The sequence below is a fragment of the Trachinotus anak genome, unplaced genomic scaffold (genome assembly GCF_046630095.1).
Source record: "Trachinotus anak isolate AG129_WGS33_773 ecotype Australia unplaced genomic scaffold, CSIRO_AGI_Tana_v1 ptg000001l, whole genome shotgun sequence".
Lineage (NCBI taxonomy): Eukaryota > Metazoa > Chordata > Actinopteri > Carangiformes > Carangidae > Trachinotus > Trachinotus anak.
The window spans coordinates 21,852,766-21,879,710 of NW_027273852.1; the positions used below are offsets into that span (position 1 = coordinate 21,852,766).

Here is a 26,945-nt window from a genome sequence, read left to right on the forward strand (position 1 = left end):
TATGAATGTCGGCCCTGTTTTTCACATATCCCAGTTCTCTGTTTATAGTTACACACATTCCCACTGGGAATCTGGCCAGTTTAACCACAGGCCTCTACTGATGACCACACAGAGAAACCCTACCAGACCAGTTGGACTTTAGTGAGTGCCTTGCTCAAAACCACTTCAGTAGTGGCTGTTGAGAGAGAAGTTGCTTTCCCACAGATTTCAGCAGAAGGCCTGCAGATTGAAACTAGCAACCTTTAAAACCACATTTATTAACTCTGTTTACCATGGCAACTCTTCCCACTTAAATTTCCCTTTCTTAAGAGAGATAAAAACTAACTTGATAATTGCTATTTCTACGATATCTAAAAATCACAGATAAAGCTGAAGTTTAAGGCAGGCAGCAGCATCCAAAGCCTGTAACTGCTAATAGGATTGCACACCGAGGGCCATGCTTGCCACGTTTGGAGTAAAGCCCGGGAGTCAATTGAGGCTGCTCTCCTAAGATTTGTTCACACAATCCTTGAAGAAATCTCAACAGCATAGTAAACACTGTCCGAGTGTGGAGGGAGGGCACACTGGCCTCCATGCCTCTCCTCCCTTAAATCACACTGCCATGGCAACAAGGGGTCATATTGGTTTAAGGCAGGACAAACACCTTACATGGGTCTAAGGTTATGTCCATCAACAGCACTATGATACCGATGTGTGCGTCCTGACGTACACAAATTTTTATAAAACTTTTATTTTGTTCAAATATTTAATAGACAGTGATGGAAACTAAAAGTACATTTACCGCAGTTATGCAGCCTACTTTTAATTAAATAATTTTGATGTATCTGACTACTTCTACTTTCTGGTGCTTTATACCTCTACTGTTGTCACTCCACTAGATTAGTTTGATAGCCATGTATATGACAGACCATATTCTACATATGATCTGCTTACAATATATGATGGATTTTTAATGATACTTGTGTTTGGTGCTGCAGCACAGGTGGAGGAAGTTGAGGTGGTGGCCCCAACCTCCTCCGGATGTGTTAAGCTTTTGGTGCTGTTGACCTTACAAGGATTCAGTGTTCACGAATGTGTTTGTTAGGAAGGAACTAGTTCTCCCTGCAGAATTCCTCTTTGCTGATTGGATTCTTCTCTCCTCAAAGAGCAGAGCATTTTCTGCCAACTGTATAGCCATTTGGTATAAATGGGTAATTCTTTGACATCTTTGATCTTTGACTGAATGGTGTTATATTAGGTCCCTTCATCACAGACTTTGAAGGCTGCAATTCAACTATGAAACTCAACACAAAAGAAACAAATTACCTTGATAATAAAAGCCCTAATTTATGGTATTTAGTAGATGCAGATGGACCATGGCTACATAAAGGTTCAGAAAATTAAACAAAGAATGTGGACTTTCCACAATTAACCTATGTTAGCCATAGTGCTCTCTACACTCTGTCAAAGTAGGCAAGGGCATTAGTGATTGCACGGTAGCTGCTTGTCGTACTTGAAAATTTAATTAGGCGATTAAACCATTAAAGAAAGGTAAAATTACTTCTCTGAAGGTGTCAATGACAACGTGAAGCGTAAGCGTTAGGTCTGCCTTCACAGCTTCCACTCATTGTATGGAACATGTGAGAAGGAAATTACTTCTACTTTATTCCACTGGATTCCCAATTGACTCATAGTGAACTTTCGCTTTGCATCTGGACTGCATTGTGTGTTGAGTGTTTGCTCTAAACTACACAGATATAACAGCGTTTCAGCAAATGTGTCCAAACCTGCAAATGTTACAATAAAAGAATGTATAGCAAATAATACATAAAAAAAAAAACCCAATGCAAATATAAAAGACAGTCAATCAGGATACAATGAAGCAGCTGAACATGATCAGTCAGTCAGTCAGTCAATCAATTAATCAATCAGTCAGTAGATCAATTTTTTTCTTCCCCGCTCTTACACAGAAATATCAGTTTCATAGTCACGATGGGAACTGCTCATCCTGGGTTGGATTATGTCTTTTGTGGATCTGAAGAAACATCGATAAGTGTGGAAACTTAGGCCTGATGATGTCATAATGATGTCATCAGGGTCATCTTGACTTGGGCTTGGATATGACAAATCTATGACAGAAAGCCCGAATTACAAACTGCAGGATGTGCCAGAGAGTTTCCATCAACGTCAACATGAAACATTTGAGGAACAAATTGAAGAGACTAAGTATAAGTATCAGATTACAACAGTAATGATAACAGTGGTATATCATCAAGCCTTGACGTTTTGAAGAGCTAAAATAGGACACCCTAATGTAGGAGAGAGGTCCATGTGCTATCTCGGTCTTAGTGACGGCAAAATTGAGTGGCGACATAGTGAAACAATTACAGTGTGGACTCATGCCAACCCCTAGGCTCCAGACCAAATCCAGGCAGAAGTCTTATATGCTTATCTTGACTCCATCCAAAAAGGAAGGAGAAAAAAAAACCTCTCTTACCAGTCTGTCCCAAAAGCTGAATTCCATTTATTAAAGCTAGAAAATGTTGATTTATGCCCCTAAAAGAATCCCCAAATGGAGCTCTGGTTCAGCGTATGTACAAAACAAATAATTACAGACTGACTTATTATCTAATTCTTTCACTATTTAGTTTGGGTTTCCCTTTAATAGAAACAAACAAACAAAAACCATCTGGCTCCTTAGGTTGGAGATGATCTTTCTGGAGTTTGGGCATTGTGGCTTTTGTTTTTGCAAGGCCTTGATTAGAAAGCATTTTCCCTTTGCCCTTCTTCAAAGCTCCAATCTAAGAGTACATTGATGTTTTAACAATTCCTGCCTGGCTCCTGATAATGATCCATATGTGGCCCAGTTGTGATATTCATCAGCCAGCTCTCGTTGGGAAAGGGTGCCACATGCTGCCACTGTATTATTCTTAATCTTCTCTTTAAATGCACCACATTAAGAGCTCGCAACGAACACCATGTGGAGTTCCACTGTATGCTGTGGTTTTAAAGAGGGGGAATGAATCATGACTCCATCAAAGGCTGTAAAGGCAGTTGGGATCTTGTCAGCTTCAGCTCTCCAGAATTAGTGAAATTTTTCCAGAAGACAGAATGAATTACAAGTACGAACCCACTGGTTCCCACCCATGAAACCCACTGGCACCTCAATACTGTTATTCACCCTCCGTTTCTCAGGTAGCCCATGGTCTTTTCTGTGATCTGCTCCACAACTGTAGTAGCAAAGTAAAGTTTGTGGTTCTCAGATGAATACCCATGCTGTGCATGAAAAAAAAAACAAAAGCCACATCATACAGAACCTACATTACCCACAATGCAGCTCAACTGCCATGATATCAGCTTATCAGATTTTGCACAGCTAACTCTGCAATGGATACAACAACAAAAGGCTTTACAGAGCTTTTTCCACACATGCAGTCGTACTCCACAACACCTGTAACAGAGAAATGTTTGTTTTGTTTGAAATTGTAAAAACTTTTCTCCTGATTTAATTGAAAGATTTAGTTAAATTCAAAGGAACCACATGAATTCCAGCAACAAGCTCGTGTAGGTCCGGAATGATGGAGAGACCAGGGACCAGAGACCATGAGTCGAGTGTTTCTTCTGTACAAAGTCTCTATTTAAAGCAAACCACACTGCCATACAGCCTGTAGAAACAGAGCTCTGTTTCTATAGCAATAGGCCAGCCCAAGCCATCTGATCTCCCCCTGTCAGACCACCACTTGTCAGCTTCTATTAGAGCCGGCGGTTGCCTCTACTTACATGTGGTACCTATCTACCCAGACCCTGAGGTAGTGACCCTGTTTGGCTGCCGCAGCGCCTCGCCCCCAGGGAAGCTTGATTCACTCAGTCCTGGGATCACCTCTGGTTATATGTGCCGTGTTATGACAGCTTAATGGTGCTAGTAACTGTGTGGCAGTGGAGTGAGGGAGGGGAGGAGGAGGAGGAGGAGGAGAGAAAGAGACAGAGGTGAATGTGCAAACAAATGCTTGTCTTTCACAAAGATCAGAGTTGTTATATTCAGCATAGGAGGGGTGGTGTCGCATGGGCAGCTTTTAAAGAAACAATAAACTATTAACATTAAATGCTATGATCGAAGAATAACTTCAAAATGCTGTTATGATTGGACAACACAGGTTAAATCAGACTGTAAAAGTTGTGGTGAAAATGGTGAAATTAACTGGGAGGCTGAGATGTTCGTCTGCAATGGTTTTATGAAGGAAAATATATCTCAGGATGTTCTTTGCTGCACTTGAGTCTACAGAACCCCCTCTGTTCCCACTCCCAGCGCACACTTGAGGGTTGCATGGGTAACACAAATTGCCAGTGTGTAAAAAGTAATGAGATACCAGTGTGTAACAAAGGCATCAGTTAAGCTGAAACACAAACATACTATTTTATGAACTCTTCACCATAAAAAAAACATTAAAAACATACTGAATAAATATTCATAACTAGGCTAAACTGCCTTGGTATGAGGAGAGGTGCAGTCACTCCAAATGAAAACCTTGTCTCATTGTTGTTGCTCCATCTGCCCCACAGCCAAGGTCTGGGGCAATTACAGTCTCTACAGCTATGACAAGCTGCTGGAGCTAAACACTAACCAAACAGTCAGGATAACACACACACACACACACACACACACACACACACATATGCACAAGGCCAATTGCACAGAATCACAAGCAGCCTAGTGTTCAGTTAAGTTAATGCACACCTGTGAAAATATCTCAATTGCAGCTTCATTTGCATATATTTGTCAGTAAATTCAAACAATACCTTACATTAAATCTTTCACAAAAACTTGCAACAAAATGTCCATGTTATGAATGACCTGATTCAGTACATTTGGGATTGACTTAAAAGTTAAACTGAATTGAAAAGAGGTGAAACCCCAAACCCCCGATGCACCTATTCAGACTGAATACACAACTTACTGACTTGATGACTTGTGATGGATCCATATCCATATATTTTACCACATGTTCTTCTTGGACCATTTATAACTTGGGTCAGTATTTGCCATGTCATTATGGCTTACTGTGCAATTACCCAGTTTGTTAATTGTCATGGGATGGTTTTTACAATATTCCAAAACTAGGCATGCTTTTATGAAGTGACGGCAAGTCCTTAAAGCTTCTACATGCAAGTTTTCCTATTACTATATATCCATTACCATTAACAATGTTTTACTAACCAGTGTAGATGAAATGCTGTGAGTTCAGCATCCAACTTCAACTTTTACTTGCTTCTATTTTTAGCACTTTCCTTAGCATGCTAACCAGCTAGCCCCAGTGTCCAGAGCCCTGAAGAAGTAGCACTGTTCAGAGGACATACCTCTTGTCTAGAACCTCTTGTCTTGAAGACACAACGATGTCTAAAGCTCTTGTCAAGACTGTTAGGTAAAAAGCTATGAGTGCTAATGTTGGCTATGTAGCAATAGCAAAATTTATAGATGACTAACCCTTTAATGGTTAAGGGTCCTTATGGTTTTGGCAGCTTTGCCAATCCCCAACCCCCTTGAACCCACATCCTTCGGGCCCAGACGCCTCTAAGTCTCCACCAGTAGAGCTGGTCTGGCCTCACAGAAAGAAATATTACCTAGAGCGGAGCGCTAATTGGCAAGCACCCAGACATCCCACAAGTGCTAATGAACAGGCAAAGTGGCCACAGCAGAGTAAGAGTGAGAAACCCAGATTCCAAGTGAGGCAGAAAGAAGAGGGGGTCCAAAACTCACTGAGGCTCTCAGTGAGCCCTCACCCTCTGTCCGGGGCTTAGGGCTACTTCCTCCTCTATAATTAAGGGGTTATCCCCCTGCACAATGGAGAAATTAAACTGTAAAACCATGCAAGGCAAATTACTGCTTTTCCTGGGAGTTAGAGGAAGCGTCTTGATATGTAAACAATACCCCCTCTTCAGCTGAGAACCCTCTCCCTCTCCCTTTCTCTCTCTCTCTCTCTCTCTCCCTCTAACTTCTCCACCTCCCTCTTTGTTCCGTGGGAATTTCAGATGGGCCAGATACTCTTTAAGACTACAACGCTGCTGAATATAGAGGATTTACAGTACCTTTATCGCTTAAGCATCTCAAACCTGTTTTGCCAAAGCTAACAGTCAGAGAATTTGCACTGCACTCACACAAAGACAACAAACAGATACACACACACACACGTTCTTGCTATTGCATGTGTTTATAAATTTGTGATTTCAGATGAGCCACTAGACTTCGCTTGTATTTTTAATGAAATCAGTTTGGTGACTTAAAAGTATGATTACAAAAAGGTTTGATAAAGTACTTCAGGGTGGTGTTTATTGACTGCTCTGATATGCTGCACTTGCTGGCTGAAGGAGCACCATGCCAGACATTACAATCTGTTACCATAAGAGTTGATGCCAACCTCATGATCTCTGATAAGACAACAATCTGGAGACCAGCTAGATTAAAGTGACAGGGTCAAGCGGCGATTGTGAGACTATACATCCACACAAAGCTGGCTAATTTGAAAATTCTGTCCACTCTGGGATTTTCAGCTCATTTTCTTAAGCTCTCTGTCCACACTGAAAGTCCACAACAATGGGATGATGGTTAAATATCTTTCTTTTCCCTTTTTCGGTCAGCAAATAAAATATATCACATTTAACCCACTTAAACTGGGCTGATAGTTGTGTGCTAAGTGGTTACAGCATAGCTACAGGGTAGAGAGTTATTGTGGAAATACAGCGGACCCTCCCACTGTTGCTTGTATCACAAAGTGAATGAAACACTGCCAGAGGCAGCAAGTTACCAGTTACCCACAGACAGTCTTGAAGGTGCAGCCACTGGCCACTGATGGAGGCGGAGACGACACAGAAACAACAACCCAACTGGAATGTCTTCCTGCTTCTCTGAAGTGACCAATGTGGAAATTTTTCATTTATATATTATAAAGAAATATACAAGTATTTTATGTTCCTCATGAGTTATGTCAACAACGAATGTGTAATTGAAAAGGAAACCACAATTTGCATGCAGGTACCATATATGCCACCTCAACTATAGCAGGACATCTTCACAAGAAATAGATTTTGATGGGGAAAACAACTGTTCCATCCATATTTAGAGCCAAACTTCCACAAAATTCAACATGCACTAAAGAAATAGTGCTATAAGTGAGTTTGTGGCATCAGACATGTGACCATATTAGTTAACAAAAAAACAAAAAAAAAGTCAAATCAAATCATGACCTTGAAATAGAAAGTCAAACTGAATCTTGGATTTCGCAACTCATGACACCCCTCATAAATAAGCAAGTGCTGCAAATCCGAAACTGAAAATTACCAATGCAATTTCCCAGAGCCAGACTGATGACCTCACGTTGCTCGTTTTGTTGGACTCACAATCTAAAAACACAAAGTAGACACAAAGTTCAGTTTACAATGAAACGAAAATTACATTGACAAAACACTGGGAAAGAAGCCAGCTCTCTTTGAGTGCATTCGTTTGTGGAACAATGGTTTTCATTACTGTGCTGAGACAGTTCTTCACTGTATCTCTGAAACAACTGCTACACACCGTTGGACAAACTTAAAATATACGATGGTGCACACGGTGTGCACGCGTCAGAGCCATGTCTGCCATGGACATGTCTGTATTTGCTGCTGTCAGGGGGTGACCCCGCTGCTCTTTGAAGCCTGAGCCAGGAATTCTCAGGCTTAGCTAACACCGTCGGGGAAATCACCTGGCAAACAAAACACAACAGGCTTACACGCTACACTAACACGTACAGGCTTTCATTCAACAAACCCATTTCATTCGTAGACTGTTTATCAGAGGGCTGCCTCCTTCCACTTAATAAACATAATGAAGCTGAAGCAGAGCGATGAGCCTTGTTGCAGTAATCCCAAAATGAGGAGTGCAGTTCTATTTTCATAGATGAAAACCTGAATGCAACTGTTAGGAAGGTTTATTTGACAGAGGTTTTGTGGGTTTTTTCATTGGTGGTAACTATGAATGAATGGATGAATGACTTTGAACATAGGCTTGAGAGTCAAACATGTCTAATCTCTGTTCATCTACAACTGGACCAAAATATCACATGTTGCCTTGTCTTCTTCCTGCCTTTCATTGCCCTTGATTACAGGTCGTGTAAACTCTGTCTCTGGTTCTGTTTTCTGAAGGAATCTTTTACTTTATCACTCATCTTCAACTTCTCTGAGTTTTGGCAAAGCAATATAATTTCACGAGTCTTCCCTCTTTACATGCCCTTATTGGTTTAATGTGTCATCATAAAAACAATAAAATCATAATGACACTTTATTCATCCGTGTTTTCCTATATTGCATGACCTACTGTGCAAATCCATCATGGATTTGTATTGTTCTGAGGCCATTCGAGGTAAAAACAGCTCTGTAAGTCATGGGACAGATGTAATGTTTGGGTTTAGTTAAAATGAGGAGAATTTAAGATTAAAATCTCAGACATCCTGTCTCTAGAAACAAAGTGGATTCTTTCATTCCAAAAATCTACCCCTTCCACCCCAGCCAGAGATACCACTCCATCATCTGTTGCTGCCCAGCTGAGGGAACGTCTTTATCCCCGCAGCTGTATGATGAATGACTTTATAAATCAGCTTTCCATATGGCAGCATTTTTTTTTAAATAGGGACCATGACAACCACACAGGGGCCTTATGAAAGGCTTTGCTGTGATTACAGAGCAGTGAAACTAATAGTAGCACAGTCCCAAAGGACTTTCTCACAAAGAATATGACACTGTGGCAAAGGGATGCTTATGACTGGCAGAGGGTCTTTCCAAATTATGACTTTCTTATCTTGAAGTAAACATGCAGGAAATCTGTCTGACAAAATTCATCCATCTCAAGGTCCTTTCACTTTTTTGAGCTTTCAACCACATCACATGGTCTTTGTCAGGAATAATGAGTGTCAGTGTCAGATGATAATTAGTGGACACCAAACAACGTACTCCCTGAGCTCCATTTGCTGGAGAAGACCATTAGATGTGGTTGAAAGCCCTGTCAAGGCTAGAAAGTGGAAATTTGAGTTGATTTTATTTTGTCACTCATACATAAAATAATACCTTGTTCAAGTATTATTTTATTCTAGTCTTATCTCAACAAAATGTCCATTTACAAGCTCTTTTAGAAATTTCAGCTCATCTCATGGTCTTCATCATGTGTCCTTGATAAAAAGTGATCAGGGTGGTTTTCTTCTGTTTTTTTTTTCTTCAAGATATTTTTTGGGCATTTTTTTTCTTTATTTAATAGGACAATAGAGAGTGACAGGAAAGTGGCAGAGAGAAGGGGAATGACATGCAACTGGAGCATTTGTGCTCATGTGGTGCACCGTACCCACTCAGCTATTGTGTCACGCCCGTAGGGTTTTACTTTCCTTCATTTATGTAGATGTATTTTGGATCTTTGACCAGAGCTAGGCTAGCTGTTTCCATGGTTTCCAGTTTTCATGCTAAGCTAAAAGCTAATAAAGGCTAATCACTTCCTGGTTCTAGCTCTGTACTTAACCCTCAGACTTGAGACTGATATCAATCTTCTCGTTTCACTCTTGGAAAGACAGTGAATAAGCAGATTTCCCATTTGTTTAATGGAGCCAGCTCCATTAGCTGAAAAAGATTCTGCTGAACTGTGCTGACTCCTTGAAATTCGATAAGTTTGTCAGACACACTGTTCCTAATCTTTTACAATAGACTTTAAATGTAGTAAAATGTGTGCAATTCTTAAAAATAAATGATATAAGAAATCCTGACTTCAGGAAGCAAAAATTGACAAATGTGACATTTGAATATTTGTTTGTGAGGCCTGTACATCTCTCTGATCCAAGAGCCTGTGAAGTTGCAGGCAGTCACTGCTTTTGTTTGTTATACCTGTAACCACTTTATTTACCAAGGCAAGCTCATCTGCTTATTTTGCTGGTTGCATGGTTTATCCCTGGGTTGAGGCCAGTAGCTGTTACGTCTGGAGACAGATTCTCCCTCCTGGAGATGTGACCATAAAATTATATTGCACAAGTTTATTTTGTCAGAAATGTTTATGGAATCCCTCCACCTCTGCTGCAGACCCACTCACTGACTGGGTTGGATGGTTTGCTTTTGTTTCTGTGCCATGACCATTTTATTTAAAAATCTGAATCTGGCACCTCATTTCACTTAGTTCCCACACAGGCTGGCAGGTGACATGTATGGACAAGTCTGGCTCATACAGCTTGGCTCAAGTCTGCCCCACAGCTCTCAGTGATTAGGCTAATTGCTAAATGCTAACGGAGGCTGGAGAGCGCTGCCAGTGAAACCCTAGATCTGTAATTACAAAAAGCAGCATTTCCCTCAGGAAGAATTTCACTGATGGCGAAAATCAATTTCCTCCTCTTTCTTTCTGGGGTTGAAACAACACAATTACACCAGGCATTAATGGTAAAGACACCTATTGTTCACTGGCTTTCTCAGGCTGAGACACAACTTAAGTGTCGGAGGGGGGGTCTTTAGAGAAGCAGACATTTAAAGGTTCCATATTTTACAGTTTCTGGTGTTTTATCTTAAGTGTTGATATCCAAAAGAAGATATATTTGTGGTTTTAAGAACCAAAAACCATCTCAGTGTAGTTTTACATCTCCTCAGTCTATCTGTGTGTCTAGGGTCTATTAATATAGACCCTAGACCTGCTGTATAATCAAAAATGACATGGAGATCTCACTTTCTACAATATAGGACCTTTAATAAAATGCCCACGTTTTCCCTGGAGAGGAATATGGCGATGCTGTGTTTTCAATGTGTGTATTGTTTTATTTTTCCTCGAATGATGCCTGAGTAACTGCAGACATGCACATCTCATCATGGGTGAGTGGGCTGCCTCGCTCCGTGCAGCGGTCTGACTGATTATTTTCCTTCATGCAGCAGCATTTTTTTGAGGGCGGACAACAGCTGTGTCTGCAGGCGAGTGTGGTGGTGGGGGGATGGTGGGGTGAGGGGGGAGCATGAACCGGAAGAGCCTGACCACAAACTGTCTGCCTTTAGACCAACTCAACCATAGGAACCAGGCGTGTTTACATAAGCGCCTCCCGCCCGTGTTTACAGCTAGCACACATTTTTGTTTTACCATGTCTAAACTCCTCAGATGTTTATTTTGCTTCACTTGAACTGTGAGTGTTAGAGCTACATTAGTGGATGAAAGCAGCTGAGGCTGGCAGACTGGTGGCTCAAGCCTAATGGATGCCGAGGGTTACACTGGGTCAGGGAGATGGTGAGTTCACAGCACAGAAATGCACAGGCACAGACTTTCAACAAGTTCTCTAACAACACACAGTGTCTTCCTGTCCAAAGAAAGCGGTTGCCTGAGGCGACATCTTAGAGAAGAGCAGAGAACCCGGCACCTTATTGGGGCTTGATTCCCATCAGCCTAACAAACAAAACAGGCAGGAAGTGTCTTAGAGGCAGGGGCATGGATTACACTCATGCATGCTGGGAAAGAGCCTTCTGTTTAAGAGAGGATGAAGCACAAAAAGAAAAAAAAGGAAGTACAAGCCAGGGAGAAGGGAGAGACTCGAGGGATAGGGAGAAAGCTGGGCTGACGGAGTGTTGGTTAATCCCCTAAAGCATCCATATATTGCCTCCACCTCCTCTCCCACTGCTTGTAAACGGCAAGGAATGTAACGTGTTGTCTTTGAGCCCTGCGTGTGCAGACGCCTCTGGTACAGAGAGATTTATATTCGCAGACATTGCCCAAAGCATACCATGTTGCTTTTTTTTTCCCTTTAACTCTAGAGGCTTTGAAGCTGAGGCAGAGCGTTCCAAAGAAACAACCAATATCAGAAATGTCCTCTCATTTGAGCCTGATTTATATTTCAGAACCACATTAGAGACCTGCCAAAGGCTGTCAGTTCTCCATTGAGTCAACATACTGTACTATAGGCATTTGCTCAAAAACTACAATGGGAGGACTAGACTGCTTAATATGGGCCTTTAAGACTACTTCCAAGCATTCACTAAAATAAACATTTGTCTTGTGATATTCTTTTTCAAAACCAGAAAGACACGTCTCTATGGTGCTTTCAACTTCTTAAGAATTCCTCTGAACTCTGTAGTTGGATTCAGCTGGGGTTTGCTTATGTACTTCAAGTAAACATAAAAAAAGAAGCCAGGGAACAAATTCATAATTCACATTCGAATAATGTGAAAAAAGTTATAACTACTGTATATTAAGCTGCAAAACCATTGTGACCAATTGCTACTAATCTCCGACTGCAGTTCTTTTCTTTCAGTGCGAGGACCAGCATTTCTGTGATGATGAGAACGCTCTGTGATGACTGATGATAAAGGCAGCAACTTCAGCGACTACTCAAGGCTCAAAAACCTATGTTTTTGGCTTTTACAGAGTAATCAGCAAGGCCAAAAAAAAAAAAAAAAAACCTAAATAAAATGAAAAAACAAGATGTCCTCCTTGTGCTTTCACTTAGCATATCTAATCTTTAAATCCTGTCTTGGCCAGCTGGTGCCCCAAAGTGAAACTCTAGATAAGACAGAGAGAGAGAGATGTGAGGATGGAAGCTGGAGTGGGCGTTGAAGGGTGACTTGGAAAGCAACCAAGTTAAATGTTTATAACAAGTCCTCCAAACTGAACAATCATATGGGTCAAGTCAAGTCAATTTTTATTTATAGAATGCCAAATCACAACCAAAGTCATCTCCAGGCACCTTTCAAATACAGCAGGTCTAGACTGTAATCTTTAATATTTGTAATATTATTTACAACAATATCACTCGCGCCCCCACAGTGGCAGGCATACCAGACTTTGGTTGTCACGACTGCACCGACAGCCACTTACCTAACTTTGTCGCCATGGTTACTAAAATAACAGCCATGGCTTGGTCAGGTTTAGGAAAATATGGTGATTTGTGTTAAAAATAAGAACTTCCTCAACAGTAGATGATATTAGTTTTCATGGTTACAAAAAACAAACTTTGTTGAACAGTCATGAATAATAGAAACAACATAAACTGCTACTGTCACATGGGAATCAAACACCGCTCTCCTGGGTCATATTCATCCATCCACCCCAACCTCCTTCTGATGTGGACTTTGTCGTTCTATAAACTACGTCACCGCACTTTTCCCTTTGCTCCTGTCATCATTACTACAACCACCAGATGTTGCCTAGCAACAAAACCTAACTATGGATCCTAATAACCTGCTGACAGACGACCTGTGGGCTCGTTTTTAACACGATGACACACTCAATTTAAAAAATGTAACTTCAATGATGTAAGCACCAACCTCTGTAACCCAGATAGTCAAGTGTTTTAGCAAAACTGTGAATATGTCAAAATGAATGTAATACTGCATTACATCTGTCCAATCCCCACTTGCTGAATATATCTGGCACAAAATCCAGGTGTAAACCGACTCTGCTGACAATGAAACTATAAGTTTGCAAATAAAGGCTATAAACTGAATGTCATTCCGGAACAGAAACAATATCGGCCGCTCTTTAAGTCATTCTTGGAGGACAGCGGTGGGTTCCTGATAGTGTGCAGCTATAGACTCTGACAGGAAAATAAACAACATCGGACTTGGTCAATAGGCCTTCCTGTAAGCTTGTTGCTTGCAGGTCTTCTCAAGTATCAGGAAAGACATTATTGATAATTGTAACAAAATGTTACAGTAGATGACACTTGATAGAGCTGATTCTCCTCTCTCTCAACACTGGGGACACAAATATGTACTTTGGGCTGTTAAAAATGAAACCCCTGACATGTTTGGTGGCTTTAGGAGCCAGGGGAGGTGTTTCTTGTATGTGCAGCCATGTAATACAATCCACAGCATTTCTTTACATAGGAACGATACTCACAGTTGCTTTGTACTACCCACTTAACCTACAAGTCCCCCCCCCCCCCCCCCCCCCCCCCCCCTCCATAAACCTTGCCACTGAGCACCCCCCCCCAAAAACACTGCCCTCCACCTCTCACCCAGTGGAACCACAGCAGCGTAAGAGCCTCATTTAGGGACACAGAAAGAAAGGCAGAAATCTCTTTCTCAGGAAGATTAGTGGCTGTCCTCCCTTTGGAGTAGGCCTGTGGATGGAGAGGGAGATCGGGGTTAGGGGTAAGAGGGGGGTAGGGGGATGTCTATTTTTCTCTGGGACATTTTTCTCCGCCGAAGGGCTGGGAGGGGGCTGACCCGCTCCAGAGAGAGGCCCTGTGGCCACTGCAGAAACCCTGGTTGAGACCCCTTCAGACTCAAACTCCATCTGAGACTTAGGCTACGTCCACCCAACTCCTTAAACGGAGAGTTTTGGAAACTCTGTTTTAGTTTGAAAAAACCTTTGGGAACAATGACGTTGACACCCACAGTCACTCCCGGATGTGTCTTATCAGCCTCGACTACAGTGGTGAAAACAACATGGATAATGAATTACAAGTATTACTGGCCTTGTTGTCTGCATATGATATTGCAAGCAACTGTTTTTCAGTTACTTGTGCATACCCAGTGTATGGAGATAGTTTCTGATAACTGCTTAAACAGTCACCTGGATGGAGATCATTTTCATTTTAAAGTGCTATTTTAAAATGAAAACATATTAGCGTGGATGTAACCATGATTTACACCCAGAACCTAATCACAAAGCCACACTCTGCTCCCAGCAAGGTTTTTTACTTTACTACATCACAGTGACAGCTCCGAGTCAGACTTGCAGTTGATCCATACACAAGAGGAGGGGGTGATTTCATGCCGTATTCTTATTCAGAGACAGCAAGTGTTGACAAAGGTTAGGATTATTTTTTGTAGCGCCTCTCATTGGCACCCCTCTTACATCAAAGCTGTGAATAATTATCCATAGACAATGTGTTTTATATGCTGAAGAACATCAGTCTTTGGCGGGAGTTCGCAAACACACTGGTTAGGTAGAAATAACAAGAGTGTGTCTGCTGCACTGGCCTCATACAGTCAACACCAAAGTGAGGGATGATGGAAAAATGCTCTCTGGCAAACTTTCTCAGCATATAACAAGGGCCGTAAAACAAGTTGGCAGATCTATGTTTGAAACCGCCGCTCCCTCTCAGATGAGGCCGGTGGAAGGTGACGAAATGCAGCACATCTGAGCATCTATACCCTCAGACTGTATGCAGCAGGGAGGAGGGGGAGGAGGGGCATCAATCACAGGTATTCCTTTGAAACCGTGAGATGTTTTACAGTTCTGGAAGCGGGCACCTAATCTGAACACATGTTACTCTGACATGGTGAGGCGCAAGCCGACACAGACTCATAAATCCTGGGGCCTGGGAGTCGGGTTGCAAGGGCCGAGCCTGTGGAAGCATGCCCTGTAGCTGTGAGACAGATGCAGGCTGTCACACAAAATGTGGGTGCCCATTTAAAACCATTAACAAGGTCCTGATTTCTATCATACGGGCTGAACCACACCTGCACTTCTGTGCAAGCATCCCTAGCCACTCTCCTATACATGCTCTACTTCCCCTTGGACCCTGACACACACTTCGCTTTAGGAGCCAGACACGCTGCCATTATATCTTAACACCTGGAGTCACAGGGCGAGGCGTATCTCCATGAAACACAAGCGCAGTGAGCTCTCATGAAACGAGTCATGAGATTCGTGGCCAGCTGACGTGAGATGAACGAGATGTTCTCAGGATGTTTCTACTTAAGTTACACGATTTTATTGTGTCATTTTAATATCAAGCTTAAACACACAGTATGTAACTTCTGCCGCTTGGGGTCTCTCAGTCAAAAGAACAAAAGACGCTGTTGGGTGGTGTCATGAAATAGCATTGGGATCATGGGTGTTGCTGTCTTCACCACCATTGCCAAATTATCCACAGAGGTCTTGTTGTCTCCAAAACAGACAGACCACATGATTATAACCAGTAAAAACACTGAATAAAGCAGTTTTAAAGTCACTGTTTCAGCGACGCTGCACCGCAGATACCAGGCGTCCGGGAAGGGCTGGAAGCTGAGACTGCTGCTAACCTTTGTTTCGATTGTTTCTCTGATAACTTATGAAGCAGTCATTCTTTAACTTTTTTACCTGGAGCTGAGTTATCTACAGAGGTCACCTCTTCTCCAAAACAAATGGACCAGGGCATTAAAACTGGTAGAAACAACGGTTGAAGCAATTTCACCTTAAAAATCAATGGTTCACAGACACTTTTCAGTAGATGCAGGATGTCAGAGAGAGGCTGGGAGCTGTGCTGTCTCACATTTGCTTGGATTTTTTCTCTGATAATTTAAAATTCAGATGAAAATCCTTCATCTGGTTAAAATACATAGTTGAAAATGCCCGAGGTGTAAGAAGTGTATCTAAAAAATTGTGACTTATAACAGGATAAAAGTCAATTTTGAGCTTCTGGCAGGAAACAACAAGAGGATATGACAGGCAACCAAATGACATGATCATTACCATGATTAAAATCACAGATTTCTCTGGTTTGAGAACTGATGAAACATTTGGGTAATGTAAGATCACACAAAAAATATAACAGAGGTGTAGTAATTTTTAGACATTTTAATGTGGAAAAGTTACATATCATATCTTAAAAAAATCAGAATGTAGTTCACATGGTTTGGAATGCTTTGAAATTCCAATTCAAATACAAGTAAGTTGAATAAACAAAGACCTTTAAGAAAGCATGAATATATCCAAGCTACTTGATTTATTCACACTCGTCCCATTTTTTTTTTTTCTCTTAAGGATGCAAAATAATTTGAGAAGCAGTTCAAATAAAAAGAAGGAATCATCAATTGAAAACAAAAGCAGAGCTTTAAAACTATCTAATCACACACTTATGCCCTACTTCTACTGTTCCCTTGTGCGACAAAGTGGGCTTTGTGATGGCAGGCCACCAGGCCCTTCATTAAACAGTAAAACAACTTGAGTGATATGCTTCTGCAGTGGCCCCTCAGATGATGGCAGTGTGTCTTCCTGAGGGCTTTCAGTGTCCACCAGCAGGCGTTAGTAATTTATAACAGTGGTACCTCAGAGGCCCGAACAAGGTCCTCCAACCTCGTTATGAGGAGTTTATATCACATATTCACTGATGAAAACATGAGCTCTCATCTTTTAATTATGACCCCATTATAGGAGGGAATCTTGCACACCCTGCACCCTCTGTGTAACCTCACAAGCACAAACAACCCCTGATGGGTGAAGACTACTTTGCTCACAGTGGTGCAAGGTTATGAAAATTCAACCCCCAACTGCCGACATCACACACAATGGTCATAACTGTGTAAATGGCTGAATAATTCATGTCATGGCAAGCACAATATTTTCTTCTTTGCTGGTTTTGAAAAACTTGTGGCCTCTTTGTGGAGGTGCCAGGGAGAGTGCACTGGAACGTCCTAGTTTCTCACCCCTCATCCCTAAACAATTAATGCTCATGGCTCATCTCGTGGCAGGCCACCAAGACCATCATTAAGCATAAATATTGCCACAATGTCATATGACATCTTGTTAGCATTTCAAAGGCCCTTCCCTCCTCCCGGCCTTTATCCGAGGCCTCTGATACACCATGTCGTCCACTGCTATGCCAGCCTTTTTTAGTTATTCATGAAATTTACACTCGGGAGGTGAGAACAAGGTCTTTCAACCTCATTATAAAATTTTTTCATCACCCATTCTTTGACATCTCGGAAACATGCAGCCCCCGTCTCTGGGTCTAACCCTTTTCATGTGCCACCCAGCAACTTCTGTGATAGGCCATAACACTTCAGTTGACTGCACTGCAGAGGACGTGATGCTACAGGAAGACACCCGCATACAAAAGTGCTCCATTATACTGAACAGAGCTGAAGCACTCCAAATTTATCACCAAATTACTAAATGACCCTGTTTACCATTACAGTGGATTTATTATGTGTACCTACTGTGCACTCAGCTGGCAGTTTATTAGGTACACCTAGCTAAAATTGATGCAGTCTGATACAAGTGTCCTGCAATAAATCCTCCTCCATGAAGGTTATATAGTTGAGTTTTTGACTTTATGGTCATTTTAGAGGCTGCAGTTTCTGGTGCTATTGAATTGTCTTGTGTTATCGGACCAGGTGTTATAACCGTCATGAGGGAGGATATATTGTAGGACTCTTGCATGAGACTGCATTAGGTTTAGCTAGGTGTTCCTAATAAACTATGTCAAAAAGCTAGTGTAAATGGTAAGTGAGAAAACAGCACTGGAAAGCTGCAGTACCTCTGGTCAGGGTGGTGGGTGAGGGCTTTTTAGGGAGTTCTGAGAAGCTGCTTCCATCCAGACCTGAGGCCTTACACTCCTTCTTCTCAGTGGCCGTTGGAGCTGAGGTCTCCATGCTGCTCTTCAGGGTCCTTCACAACCTGGAGAGGCAGGACAAACACTAATGTTAGGTAAACTACCTGATGTTAGGCATTTTTACATGACATTTTCACTTAAAATAACATAAAAATGATGATGATGTGATTTTTGTTGGGGCTTGTACCTAACAAGGATATTCCCTTACATCTGGAGAATATGATTTATAGGCCTGAGCATCTTTCTAGCACTGCAATGCTTCATTTATGGTCTGTTGTGACTCATTTTACTGTTATCAAAAAATCTGCACCTCCTGCTATTTGGGTATTGCACTTAACCATATTGCGATTTCGATAACATTATGTGTAATTGTTCAGGCCTAATGAAACAACATCTATAGTAAACAGCAAAAGTATTTCTGTCTAAAAAAGGTAATTTATGATGACATTTGTAATAATACATATTACTGATAAAAAGCTTGGAACATAGCCTTGTGCGGTCTGCTTGCTATTACTACTCTAGATTAAATTACAATATCATGTTTTTTATTTCAAATTGCAGTTTGAGTCTAGTGGCTTTAAGTTAAACATTATGTTTTTTGACAGCAGCAAGAACAGCTAAGAAATGGAAAAATAACATTATTGTTTGTTGATATCATGGATATGCAATAAACCAAGTTACAATAACATAAGAGCACACACTGACACACTAGTAAAAGTTCATGGGAGCTGCACTTTTTGTTGGTACACCGGCAAATTAATAGTTTAACCTTGTTTACTTAAAATTACAATTACATAATTACATATTTGTTTATTTTAGGTGATGGAAAAAAATCATTTTATTTTTTTAGTTTTTAGATGGAAAATCCTCAAAAAAGTAGGTATTTAAAGGAAAGATTATTCCCTTACTCCTGATATGAACTGTGGCATGAGAGCATTCTGTATCTTCATGCATTTCTCTCCTTTTCATTCAGAACATTTACAGGTTTTTGTCAAATAACAAATCATCTCTGAGGCAAGAGAGTGAAACTCTTTTTTCAGTGTAGTAACAAAAACTGAACCATATTACAATATTTGCACTGCAGTGTTTCTACGTGTGTGTTTGCATTTCTTCTGTCAGTGTAACTGTCAGGTCAGGCCCTGAACACACATACAGTTTTGTCAGTTGGATGTAAGTGTGGGTTCACAGTGGCCCCTCTCTTCCAATTGTAAACATGAGTGGCCCTTAGCGCTGAGATTTTAGCCGTGCTAACACTGTGTTAATACCTCCTCATGTCTGTGTGAATGGCTCGATAACCAAAGAGCCACTTTGTTTGACTTTGTTGGGACCGTCCATGGCCAAGAACAAACAAGACGCAGTCTCCTGGCCTGGGAGGGAAAGGTCATTCCACTTTAGCTAGTTGTGCTCATCGCTTTTCCACCTGCTTTCAGACAGAATGCTGAGACGAAGGCAAGACACAGCAACTGGATGTAATCTGAGGGGATGACTTCATATCTCACAAGTGTAAGAAGAAGGAGATTTTTCCATGTGAGGTCAGCAGTTTTAGAAAACTCAACATTAATTTACCACAGCATCTGAACGCTTTGAGGCATCCAAATGAAGCACCTGTTAGCATCTCGGGAAAGTCGGTTCATTAAAACTTGACACAGACATACCCCAGAAATAATTTAGCAGTCTCACGTCTTTGAAAATAAATGTGTTTATGACTTGGCTTCTGCCCAAAAGACACAAACAACACCCTGAAGTTCATCTTCAAAATACTTTTAAACTTGTTAACATGTCCATTTGTTGTTTTTTATATAATACAAGACATTTCATGAGCAAAATAAGCAGTCAGTGCCATGACTGAGAATTTCCACCTTGGAGCTGCAGTGAACCAATGACAGCCTCATGGGGGCCTTGTCAGTACAGGGGGCCGGAGTTTGCTTTAGCACCACCACTAATACCATGTCAGCCACTGCCAGTTACAAGCTAACAAACAACATAAACAAATAAAAGATGCTAACTACGCTAACTGTTCTGATCCGTCTGCTAGCCTCTGATTCTGGTCTCAACAGACTCCTCATCTGAGTCTGGGTCTGACTGAGGCTCCAACATGAGGCTGAGTCTCTCTGATGTTTCCTCCTCTAACCATCTTCATCCTCTCTGCTCTTTCACCTGGACACCTGGAGCAAGCAGGTGGTGGGCGGGGCCAAGGCCTGATCCAGATTCCTCAATGAGGAAGTCAGAAGAGATGAGCTTAAGCCCCAGTTTAATTTTTTTTTTTCCTTTATGTGGGAAAACCATGTTAAACAAAATATTGAACATAGTACAGTATTGTACAGAGTTTTAAATATGACTAGAGAGGAACTTGAAAAACACACCCTTTAAGATACCGGATGACAATATGTGGATGCAAATACATAGTTATGAGCATTAAAAGGTGAGTGTAATTGCTCAGTGATCTGGTTATCGCTAGCCGAATGTGTGAAGTGCTGTTTTTGGTTTCATGTGGATATCCAACATGTCATCCTTTATTGTGAGGTGTGTGCACGAGCAGCCATGTCTGCGACCCTTTGGAGGTGCCAGTCGCCTGTCACCGAGCCAGTGTAAGCCGATTAGAGGTGGGCGACTAACAGGTTTAGGCTGCATCTGTTTCTTTTTTTTTCTGGTGCCAAAAAGTCCTCCAGCTCAGCCAAGGAGCCGTCTTGTCTTGGAGGACTCCGTCACTCTGACATCACCTTAGTGATAGAATTTAATGTGCTCTTTCATGGGCCTTTATCGTCAGCTCAGAGCTGGCCAGAGTTGTAGGCTCTCTTTTTTGGTAGTAAACCCCTCTTGGCTCAGATAAGATGTGCACATGAACATGCCCGCGCTCTCAGCAACAGCGTTTGCCTTTCAAGCTGCCTGCCCCTTAAAAATAACTGTGAATCCTCCCCTTAACATCACCGTCTGATGAACATCTGGCACCACATTAATAGCTGTTTCCATGCTTTTACAGCATGCCAACTATTTGCTTTCCAGTCGTGTCTGAACCTTGAGCCAATATTTTGATGAAGAGGGGTTTGGGGTACAAGCACCTGCATTTACCTAAATATTAAAAAAATAATAATAATCAGCAGGTGCAGTTTAGATGACTGTTTAATCTAAACCAGTTTGAGTTCATTTCTCAAAAAAATGGCCCCAATTTCACCCTGTCAAGTCCCTCCCACACCCACCCACCTCTTTCCTTAATTCTCTGGAGTTGCTACATTTGCCCCTCTTCTTGGTGTCTCCCTACAGGCCAGACCCCGTGTTACCCCCGATGACAGGGAAGCCCGGCTCTGACGAGCTGGTACAGGTGTCAGGAACCAGTCGGACAGATGGCAGGGGCCAAAGGCGAACAAACAACAAGGGTGCACTTCTTGTCTCATCTTCTGGTTGGCTGGGCAGTCCGTTGTGGCACGAACAGGATAAGGAACCCTCCCCTCTCCTCCCCACCCTTTCTTTACCCCACTCTCTGCTGCCATGTGACCACAAGGCTGGGGACTTAAAGAGAGTGGGGGCAGGATTATCACCCTGTACAGAACACACACAAACACACGCACACACACACGCACACACACACACACACACACACACACACACACACACACACAGTCACCTCACTCTCAGGAAATCAAATGCTGATTTATCATGATACAAATAAATGTTACATGAATAAATCTTTCATTTCATGTTTCTATATGTCACCTCTTTAACCTCGAGCCACGTCATGAAACTTTTATCTGGTGTCTTAAAGAACGAGATGTGATGCTGAGCCTCTAAACAGAGGACACATGTCCCCAGTATCAACTTCACTGTGATTTCTGGGAAGCGCAGAGCAAAAACTCCAGAGCAATGCTGGCTAGCATCAAAATAAAAGCATAAGAATGTTTCATATTACTGCTTTAAATGATTTATTTAGTCTGTTTCAATGCAAAGCTACTTTTTTGTGGGTAAGGCTAGAGAAACCGTATCCAAAACCCTAAGTTTTACAGTGAGGCTGCTTTGTTCTTGTTCCTTCCTGCTGCACAACCACAAAACTGGATGGCTTTTGTTTTTTTTCCATTGAAAAATGCCTTATGCACAGACACAGATTCTTCTCTAAACCTCACTTTGAATGTTTGTATGTTTGTTTTTTTCCAGCTGAGACTGCTGGTTTAGTAGTGATGACAGATACCAAGAAATATGTCCCGTATTTAATAAATTATATCAAATATAGTCCACCTACAACAGGAAGACTATTAATATGTCCAGGATGAATGTACAATTTTCATATCTAAAGGTCCCAGATTGTATAAAGGTAGATGTCCATGTGTTTGTGATTATAAAGCAGGTCTAGGTTCTATATTAATACTGTGACAGTTTCAAAGCCTCAGTCCACAGAGAAATGCACACAGCCTGTATTCAGACACTGAGCCTTAAAACCAGCTGTCAGGACTTCTGGAACTTTGTGATGTCACAAGACTGATTATCTGCCAATCAGAGGAGAGGCTCTGAGTCTCTCCTCTGATTGGCTAACTGACCTGTTGTTACTAGAGCTCCAGAGAGAAGCCTGACTTAGGAGATGTAAAACGACACTGAGATGGTTTTTGGTTCTTAAAACCACAAATATACCTTCTGATGGATATTAACACTTCAGATAAAACACTGTAAAAGAGTGAAACATGGGACCTTTAATGATTCATTACTAAAATAGGCAACAGAAAAAGAATTTAGTGCACAGGATAGAGAGGGTATGGTTTATGGCAGAGACTGTACGCATTGATTTTCCTCAACCAGACTCTGATGGACCATCCAGACGTGCTACTTAACCACACAAGGCACAGGAAAAAGACTAAGGTAATGGGGAAAGTCACTGTTCTGTTTTCTTCTGCTAAGGTCAGACTTCAAATCATAAGAGGGTCAGCTAATTCCACTTGTTTCCAACACAGAATCAATTGTTATGTTTTGTTTTTTCTGGGAAATGCAGAAATCTTGAAACGAAGAAAGTCAGCATAATCACTTGACTAATGAATCTACAGTTCAGCTCAGTCATTATCTTGCACCATTCGCAGAGCTCCACTCATTTAAAGAGATCGGTCTCTCTGCCTCATCTTTTCTTCTCTTCCTCTCACTGTTAATTCACCTTCTACCCCCTCCCTCTCAGACATGCAGGACTTTTGTTATGAGACCTGGTGTGTGTTTTTCTTAGCGCCTCGTTCAGTTTCAAGTGTTCCTCTCCTCCACTACCGTTCAACAGCTCCCCTTTCACCAACACTGAAAGGAATGCAAACACACATCAAAAGAGGCCCTCTCGTTTTGAAGATTTCCAGGCTTTGCTCTTCTTACTTTCTTCCTTCCTATCTTTCAGTCAATGCAATCCGTATGCTGGTAGGCTCTCTTTCCTGGCAGCAGCAGCAGCAGCACACACACACACACACACACGCAATGACACCAACTGCTGTCCCACACTCTGCTCAGTTGGCAAACACAAGAGAGATGGGTAGGTGAGGTCTCCTGGCCCCTATGCCACCTGCAGACCTCTGGTCTCATGTTTCTGACGGTGATACACATGCAGGTTCACATAACAACCACAAGCCAAAATATACCATTGTTTTACATATTTCTGTCTCTTCATCACAGATGTGATAATGACATGTTGTTTTTGAGAAGTGGTTGAGATTAAATCGTGCTACTGAGAAGTGTTTTCATTTTGCATGTGAGACAGACATTTACTCACTTACTGTAAGTACAATTCCAATTAGAGGTACTTGAACCTTACCTGAGTATTTCTATTAAAGTCAATATTCCAATACATTTCAGATGAAAATATTTTTACACTAGTTTTAGTTTGCAGGTATTGCAGGTTAAGATAAGATCATGTTGATTTTGAAATTTTAACATGGGGAGAACTTTAACTTTAGAGACATTTTCCTGCTAATTACTTAGGTTTGAATACAAGACTTTTACTTATAATGGAGCACATGCTACTTTTGTAAGAAATGATCTCAGTACTTCATCCAGCACTGTGGCTGATGCCCACATTAACTATATGAAGGTAATATATAGTATCAGGTAACGGGAAGCAATGTAGTGAATGGGTATGATACTACATTGCTTCCCGGTACCAACACCCAAGCAGGACAGGGGCAATAATTAATAAGTCTGCCAATAGGACAGACTAGCAAAGCTCCGAAGTGTCTTTTTAAGCTGTGATTCATGCAGAAAACCATCCAGTTGATGCACTGCTTTGCTTTTAACCCTTCCTCCAGTTGCACCCATGCGGGCAAAAGACGGAACACAATGACACATTGAGGAGGAATGCTGGAACCGTCAGATCTTATTTACAGGTGGACAGGTGTAGAAGTCAGGGGAGGCGGTGGTGAAGGAGTCCACGCAAGCTTCTTTTTTCACTCTGCTTCAGTTGTACAGTGCCTTCACTATATCAGGATCCAGAGAGCTCCTTGCATAATTCAGACAGGGTAACGCTGTTTTTCCCCCTCACATGGCCAGCCCTAACCACCTTGGCTGGACTTTCTCTGCAACAGTTTCATGAGAAACCTTTAATTTAACTTACCAAATGTTTTCTCCATGAGAGCTCAAATACTTCCTTCTTTAGACAATGCAGCTCATTTTTTGTCCTGACTGCTGCAGTACCTAACAGTCAAATGGTACTAGTTTTTAAACCACTTTCTGAAACTTTCACCTTTGGTTTACCACATAAGTATCCCTGCCAGCTTCCACGATTCAACTGTTTAACTATTTGCATTTTTTGGGATCTAACAGGCCCCTTTGGTCATGGTGAGGTGAAAGAAAACTCAAGCAAGCTATTTAAGGACTTCTACCATTGTAATTTTAATTTTTAAATTTGCTTTAGTTTACCTGACATAAACTATAGTTTGATACAAAGTAATAAACTTTTAAAGTAGATCTAATCTACATTTTCATATATACAAATTGATCAAATGAATTAACTGACTGAAATGACTGAGAATTTGTGCCTACGACAGCATCTTTGAGCATTTTACACCGCATCTGCTTTTTTTATTAACAAATTAAAATCATTTCTACAAATATACAAACTTGAATTTATCATACATATTTATTTTACAGGTTTACAAAGGTTTATTACAAACATTGGAATTATTTGTGAACATCACAAATCTTTTGGACCCTAATTTGAGCACATGGACTTGCCTGTGGTAACAAACACACAGAGAATTACCACCCAACTCTGCAGTTCCCTTTATATCTACAGAGCTTTTTGGCATCTTTCAGCTCATTGTTTTGGTTTTGCAGCCTATAACTTTACTCTTTTCACTAACTCTCACCGTTCCCCTAGCATCGCATGGTTTTCAGGCACAGCAGACAGCTGTTTGCTGTTACTGAAGAAGCTGGAAAACCCAGAGCACTCTGCCTGCCCAGCGCCTACAGCAGCAGACCAAGTTAGTGACTAGCCCCTGAACATGGTGCAGCATTTCAGAGTTAAAGAGCCAGATGTTTCCCCAGGAGACGGTGGAGACCAAAATGGAGCCAATAGGAGAGTCAGTATTTGACTCAGAATCAGTAGTTGGCCAGAAACATGAACCCGAATGTGTGTTAGTGTTGCTGCTGGATGTGCATCTGCCCTCAAGTGGTCAAAAGTTAATTATTCCAAGTTTAGAGCATGAGAGAAAAATACTAAACCCTTACCGAGCAGAGAACCTCCATCCAAGGGAAGATGGATACATCAACAATATTGGACTTTCTGCTAAAAACAAAGAAAAAGCGTCTATATCATTATGTCCAAATTGACATTATCTCATTTGAAGAACTTGCTTGGCTTTGATGTGTTTCCACAAAATTTGTACAATATCAACACAAAGCAACCAATATCAGAGCAGGAATGTTTTTGTTGACAGACTGAGACCTCTGGGAGAAGACAAGTTTAGACTAGGACAGGGCACATTCTCTGTGGGTGAATCATTCGTCTTTGGAGAAATGCGTCCCTGTAAGGATTTGAAGCCTGGGTCTGAAAGGTCATGAAACAGATTGTGAGAGGTCTGACAGCAACACATCAGTCATTAGTCTGATTCAGAGGCTGAAACAACATCACTACAGGCTGTCAAACATGTACAGATTTCAGGTCACTCAAGAAGGAAGGAGAATGTTGTCACAATCCACCTTCTAAAAGCAAGATGTAGATTTTCCAATTCCAATTCAAAATGATTGTCGACATGTTTTTAATCATGTAGTCATTTAAATTAGGGTCTTTTACGAATAATTTCTTCACCACATTCCAGTTTATGGTTAATCTCCGGTCTGTTCTAAACATTTACAATCTGCAGACTGCACATGGGGACTCAAATCCCTTACCAAAACCCCACCATCCAGTGGATTGCAGAAGATACAGAGTAATAAGCACCTAACAACTGATGTAATATAAAAGGCATCTAAAACAGCAGACAAAACCCTTGTGGATGAGTTCTTACCCCACCCCTGAACCCGACCTTTCCTGCTAGTAAAGGCAATATCCTGTGGTTGATCTTTTTGTCTCCCTCAACCAACAGAAAACAGATGTGGAGCTCAAAGCCTACACACAGTCCCTCGGCAGGGAGGAATCTACATGGATGGAGTTTGGGTTTTTGTCTTTGTCTTTGGAGAGAATCAAGTAACTAAGTCAATGAGCAGACACTCATGCAAGAATACATCAAC

General features: G+C 41.5%; 1 protein-coding gene across 1 annotated transcript in view; it reads right to left on the bottom strand.

Annotated features, from left to right (window-relative positions):
• Positions 1–26,945, bottom strand: part of gli2a (GLI family zinc finger 2a) — an 89,808-nt gene that overhangs the window by 52,459 nt on the left and 10,404 nt on the right. The window contains exon 2 of the mRNA XM_071484420.1: positions 18,195–18,334. Within this exon, the coding sequence (XP_071340521.1) occupies positions 18,195–18,309 (115 nt within the window). The 5' untranslated portion in view covers positions 18,310–18,334. The remainder of the gene's footprint in view (positions 1–18,194; positions 18,335–26,945) is intronic.